General features: G+C 38.6%; 1 protein-coding gene across 3 annotated transcripts in view; it reads left to right on the forward strand.

Annotated features, from left to right (window-relative positions):
• The window catches only part of LOC102312692, a 129745-nt gene that overhangs the window by 42185 nt on the left and 81058 nt on the right, over window positions 1-6502 (forward strand). Inside the window, exon 1 of one of the 3 annotated variants that reach the window (XM_005919789.2) lies at window positions 2-771. The exons of the other annotated variants lie outside the window; for them this stretch is intronic. Coding sequence (XP_005919851.1) covers window positions 759-771 — 13 coding nt within the window. The 5' untranslated portion in view covers window positions 2-758. Of the gene's footprint in view, window position 1; window positions 772-6502 lie in introns of those variants that run through there. 3 annotated transcript variants of the gene reach the window in all.

Below are 6502 nucleotides of genomic sequence, written 5' to 3' on the forward strand. Positions count from 1 at the left end.
GTTTGATGATATGTTACAATTTTCAGTTTATGTGTTCAAACAGAAATGATAGATTGGCTTTTTTTTCTTGGAAATGAAATGAAACAGCTGGCTGTCCATTTCTGACAGCCAGATGTTTCAGAACAGAAACCACAGCCTGTGTCATTGGGCTGTTTCTTCCAGGGAGGGAGTCTATGTGCTGTTGTCAAAGCACGCTGGCACAAAGCGCATATTTGAACACATTCATACAAGTTTTTAAAACCAAGTTATCAAAGTTACCTTTAAAGATAATACGTTCAGGTTGTTTAAAAAAACAGTGGGTCTCAGTCTGCATCACTGTGTGAGGTAGCATAACGTAAACGGCATCAGCAGACTAAGTATACTTTATTTCTGGCATCTACCACAAAACAATCAACCTGGTAGGCAAAAATCCCACTTGCTTTATACAGGACGTTACCCACACCTGAACCTCGTTAGTCTCTACCATTGAAAGAAATAGGTCAGACCAAACAATACAATTCTAAACAAAGAACAGGAATAAGATTATGCATGAAACTGACAAACGCATTTACTCAGCTAAATGGTTTGAAAAGTAAAACACTACATACAATACAACTCAAAAGGCTACTTTAAAGAAAATAAACAATACTAAACAAAATGAAAAACCCTTCATTTGGTTGCACCCAGTGATGCGCGCAGTGACCTCATGACCCTATATAAACAGGAAGTACTGGGGCGGCCCTTCCCATATACTTGCCTTAAATATAGGACCTGAATAAATGGACAAACATGGTAAGTATAACCGAAGAAACATAATTTACCAGACATTTGCCTGTGAACAGAAGAAAATTCAAGTGACCTGATGGTTAGCAGTGTTTGCTTTAAAAAACATGTGCATGGATGTAATGGATGTAACTACTGCTACCACAAACAAACCCGGGATAGTGTGTTAAGCAAAGTTACACCAGCAATGTCTAAATTAAAGCATTATGGCTGACTGTAAAATAACAAGGAAATACATTATCAATATGGTCAAGGGACCAGTGGTAAATGAGCATGTAGCATGTAAAGCTTGTTTTCTTGGTTTAAACATTATAAGAAATCTATCATCACTTTGTCCTAAGCTAAACACAAAAATAAAGTGCAGATTCATTTTTTATAGCTAACTGACAGTGACTAACCAATGCAATTCTCTAAGCTTTATATATGTATGATGCACACATATATGATGTGCTGTTTGCATATAAGTGTGTGAAACAAAGTCAGGATCTGCCTTTGTCTCTGTCCTGCTCTGACATCAGATTCAAATGTTTGAAGCAGCAAGAACATGAATTTCATTCTTCTGTTATCAGACTTTTGGAGATAAGTTTTCTAATTTGCCGGAAAAAGCAAATGAAAAACAAATAAAGAGCTTAAATATCATTGACATTTAATAATAAGCTATTGGCACAGAGGGCTGTAAGTAAACAGTGGGCAGCTTCTTAAGGTCACAGCGAGGAGATTTAAATCAGGTCCTTCACATCGATTTGATTGCTCAAAAGTCTACGTCAGTTAGCATTTATATGGGAATATAGAGGTGTAGTGGGCAAATTCACTGAAAGGCCGCCTTCTACCGGTATAACTACAGTGGATGTTGTGCTTGATTTCTCTTTTACCAAATTTGGAGGAGTTGCAGTTGAGAAAATGTATTTGAACAACAGCAGAGCCAAAGTTTTATGGCTGTTTTTTAAATTTTACATACCTCGAAGCATCAGTGGTTATTGACTACTATTGTGATATGTTTTTTTTTTTTTTTTTCTTTTGAGTTTTAGTTTTGATATTTATTTGGTTTCACTTTTGCTTGTTTCGGTAAGTGTTTACTGTTTGAAAATGGCGAGCTGTCATTGGTTTCACTTTTACTTTTAAAATTCAGAACCTATAATATATTTCAAGCACAGCATTTGACTCAGTCATGTAGACATCCCACCTCACTGAACAAAGCCTCCTTGCACTGGTTGTGTAGAGGAATTTGTCTAAATTTAAAAATGTAAATATAAATGTTAACCAAAATGCTTTTTCCCACCTAATTTTAGTTTTTGGTTTAGTTTGGTTTAGTTTAACTTAACTATGGCCACACCCAGTTTGCACCCATTTAGCAGTGTTGGAAACGACACTGCAAAATGAATTTATCATTGAATTTTTATTACCAGAGTCCATCAGCCAGTAATTATTACACTATGTGAGGTGGTGTTGTCTTCCCATTGCAAAGATTTTGGTTTTACCTGTCTTAGGCCAGTCATAAAACACTACAATGTCAGGTGTTTAAGGACGATACAGTGTTTTTAGGTGTGCATAAATGCACTCTGTGTTTGATGTATAGTGGATATTATACTGTATATTGCAATTACCTACAAATAGACCTAAATGCTGAGAAAAGTCATTGAGCTCTATTATTAGTAATATTTTCTCTCATTTTCAGACTTTGGTCACATTTTCAGTAATTAAAGAGAAAAATGTCGAATTTACACTTGTTTAGTAAAACACCACTAACTTCCATCTAGAGGTGCTCTAGGTCTGCACTTGGAAGTTGCGATGGTCGTGGTGTTAGCTTACAAGTTCCCCAACCCCCATTGCAACCCCCCCTAACCATTGTAGCCAGATGGCTGTCACACAGGCGGTTCCTCGCCCAGACCATGCTGATTTCCCATCATTCTTTTGTTAATGAGGTCGTTAGCAATGCAGTGGACAATTAAATTATCCCAATCTGGCATTTTCCTCATTTGTTTACTTTGTAGTGCACTGTACAGTGTTTCAACCTCGAGTAACACTGCTCAGTTTGCCTCTGTTGACATTATGGTTTCCATCCTTCTGTCGTTTTCTCTCAGGTTTCATGTGTGATGCTGAGCAGCGGTGAATTAAAACATCACTGACATGCCTTGCAACTGAAGCTGGTTTCACAGTCAAGTAGCATAAACAGAGCTTTTGACAGAGTGTTGGTACGTTCTGCTTTGTGATAAGATCATCACCCTGTATGGAAGCGCACAGCTGAGAGCTGCTGCTGCTGTACAGAGCAAGTTTTGTTGGCTGTTAAATCGTGCAGAGAGGAGGACTTCAGCCAGTTAGTGGAGCACCCACCTTCATGTGAAACTCTGCTGAACGCTGACACCACTGACAGTTAATTATGGGAGTCACAGATCACGCAGACGTTCCAGCTCGACTACGATTGACACACTGCATGTTTACATCTCTGTTGTAATGTTGTTTTCTAGTTATTTTCCCAGCAGTAGTGCTGTTATTTAGCTCCAGAAGTGCCCCAGGGCTTGCCATAATGATCGTAAAAGCAGCACAGATTCGGGGGAGTGAAATGTTAAAAAGGACTTGTGCGTATAATTGGTGAACCTGCCATCACAGTAACTTTGGCAATATTTTTGGTCAGGCTGTTGAATCACTCAGACTGCCTGTTAGCTAGATTGTCATTCTCTATAGGTATGTCTGTACATGGCTCCATTATTTTCTGCAAACTCTTCAGCACATACAAACTTATTTTGACAGTGACTGAAAACCAACTAAACTTGCTATACTGTTAGGAAGGCAGACTAAAGGCGAGCAAACAGATGAATTTTGACATACTAGTATGTGGAAAGTGTGTCAGTGGAAGCAGTAGACCAGTTGCTTGCTGTCAATAACAGCGAGGTAAAGAAAGCAGCTAAACACCAGACATTTATCTCGAAGTGCCAGCTTTGGGACTGAATCAAAAATAAAAGTTTAGGATTTCCTCCTTTACACAGCCTGTCTCAGAGATCTTAATGCAAAGTGAAATATATGCATGGTCAGTAATAAAATCTGCTTACGCAGATCGTGATGGGTTGCATTAAAGACTCTTCCTTTGATTAAAAGATTTTTCATCTGAGGATAGATTTTCACCTGAAGCAATGCAGATCAGCGAGAGGCCCAAAAGAGACAGGAGCTTCTGAGGCAGCAGTTCATCCTCCTATCAGGCGAGAGCACAGATGACAGCTAGCCCTCGCTGCCGTCTCTCAGTGTTTTTCTGGTATGAAACCAGCGGACCTGGCTTCTAGCTACTGTCCAATATTTAGCTTCAAAGCTGCTGCTTGGGAATCATCACTGACGGACGGTCCTGGCGAAGTGTGCTGTTAAATCAGAGGTGCTGGTTGCAGCACAATGGGGCCTAAAGCGCTGGATGGATGTTGTGGCTAACCCCAGCCTAGGGCCAGGACCGCATGTCTGGCAGCTCGCACATGATGTATTCTTCTCTACTTTTATGCCCACCCCTAATTGAACCGGGACGGATCATTTTACTGCGAGACTTTAGGCTTTGCTTCAGCTGTGAGCTCAAAGCAGCTGTTAGGAGTTTTGATGGCAGCAGATGAAGTGTTGTTGTTAACAATTAGCAGCTCCTGACCTTTCTTTACATCCTGTTGCTTAACACAGTCTTGCATGAGGACCAAAGCAATGGAAATTTGGGGTTTTAGAATGTGTGGTACTAACCTCGGCACTACAGGGGGCAAAACACCACCTTAGCTTAGATTAACGTATATTTCCACAACTTTGTTGTATATGTACAATGACAATAAAGGGCTATTCTATTCTATATAAGGGTCGGTTCAGATTTCAGATTGTAAGGACCCGTGGTTGTTGCAAACATATATATATATATATATATATATAACATATGAACATAGCAGTTAAGATACATTCACAAATGAAATTATTATTTTTCACCAAGAAGGAATCAAAGTTAGAAGATGAGCCAGCTATCAAAATATAGGGTAAAACGAGTCCTTCCATATCCTGCCTATTGCACATGATGATGCAAACCCTGAAAGTTTACCTAAAATACATTTTTTCAAGTTTTCTCCAGTGAGTTGTGAGATAAAACAATCAGGGTACCAATGCTTGTTTCTGTTCCTCTACGTCATAGAGATTAAACTGGTGCAGTTTTGCTGTTGAAGCTATGAGGTATTCCATGACAGTGATGCTCAGGGTTGGTCAGAAAGAAAAATGCAAGAAACAAAACAAATGTGACGCTTGGTGTAAAATCGATCTGGTTTTAGAAGCCCTGAAAATTTCATGTCATGAGTTAGGATGCAGAAAGAAATACAGGAAAATGCTACATTTTGACCCACCCTTACGTACCTTGGGGACATGTAACTTGAAACATATTTGCAGTATGAAAGGAATATTACGCATGGCTTCATTTATTATACTTGAGTTACTACACAAAAACAACATCAGCTGATTCTGATGGGGTCAGGTGGGAGGGATCGGGTTTTCGTGAAATGACCCGTGAATGTTTACGTGGTATAATCACACTTATAGCTACAGCTGCATCGGGATTTTTATAGTGACAGGAGGTTATGCAAAAGATGCCAGACTCACAGAGTTGTCACCTGACTGCAATTAATGGAGTTTTTAGCATGTGTGAGCTCATTATTTTGGTTTTATGCCTCAGTGCTCTCATGCGCATTGCTGCCAATAGGAAAATAGTGGAAAAAAAACCCTCCCTTATCCCCAGTGTATGCTAACTGCCCAGCCCCAAACTGCAGACAGATTTAGCAGCTAGCTGGTGAATTTTGTGGAACATTTAAAAACTGAAATGTTTCTCCAGATATTTCTTTCAGTAGTTCTTCAAGGTGAGTGTATTCTTTTTTCAACTTCAGCCCGGTTTTCCAGCAGTGCTAATATTGTTAGTTCTGAAAGTGGCCAGTGTTCACCTTCTGTATACTTTTAAGCTAAAATCAGTTTTTTTAAATTGATTTTTTAGGCTAAATGTGGCTTTGATGCAATGTGAAAACTTCCAAACTGACTTTTGAATGAGAATTACTCTTACCTTTTGTTTTTGTTATTTGCACGCACTAGTTGAACTTTTTAAAAGCTGCTCTAACTGCTCTAATCATGGTAAACCCAGTGAACCCAGTTCATGCTTAAAATCCAGTTTACTGTGTAGAAATACAGGTTTAAATTGATTGTCCCTTTAATGTTACCTTAATGACTAAATAGAAAACAACATTGTTGTTGTTTTTCATCTCTTTATTGAGTTGGATTTGATGTATTTTCTATACTTTCTATATTGTCTCTAGCTTATCAAAAATAATCCAAAGTTCAGAGGTAAGCCACCAGGACGTTTGATAAAGGCCTGTCAGTTGACTCTTCTACCACCTAACATGCACACATTGGTATGACAATGTTTTATGTCCTGAGAATTCTCAAAGTTGAAAACGCCCAGACTGCTTTTGACTGCCGACTGTGGGGCAACCAATCTGTAGAATAACTTTGTAAAGCTTTTATTGTTTTAGAAAGAAGCTGCCGTTTTTCTACCAACTAAATATACGTATACTTAAACGCTGATACAGGGAGTGCAGAATTATTAGGCAAGTTGTATTTTTGAGGAATAATGTTATTATTGAACAACAACCATGTTCTCAATCAACCCAAAAAACTCATTAATATCAAAGCTGAATGTTTTTGGAAGTAGTTTTTAGTTTGTTTTTAGTTTGAGCTATTTTAGGGGGATATCTGTGTG

Source organism: Haplochromis burtoni, unplaced genomic scaffold (genome assembly GCF_018398535.1).
Source record: "Haplochromis burtoni strain Fernald_Lab_line unplaced genomic scaffold, NCSU_Asbu1 Contig_13, whole genome shotgun sequence".
NCBI classification, from domain to species: Eukaryota; Metazoa; Chordata; class Actinopteri; order Cichliformes; family Cichlidae; genus Haplochromis; species Haplochromis burtoni.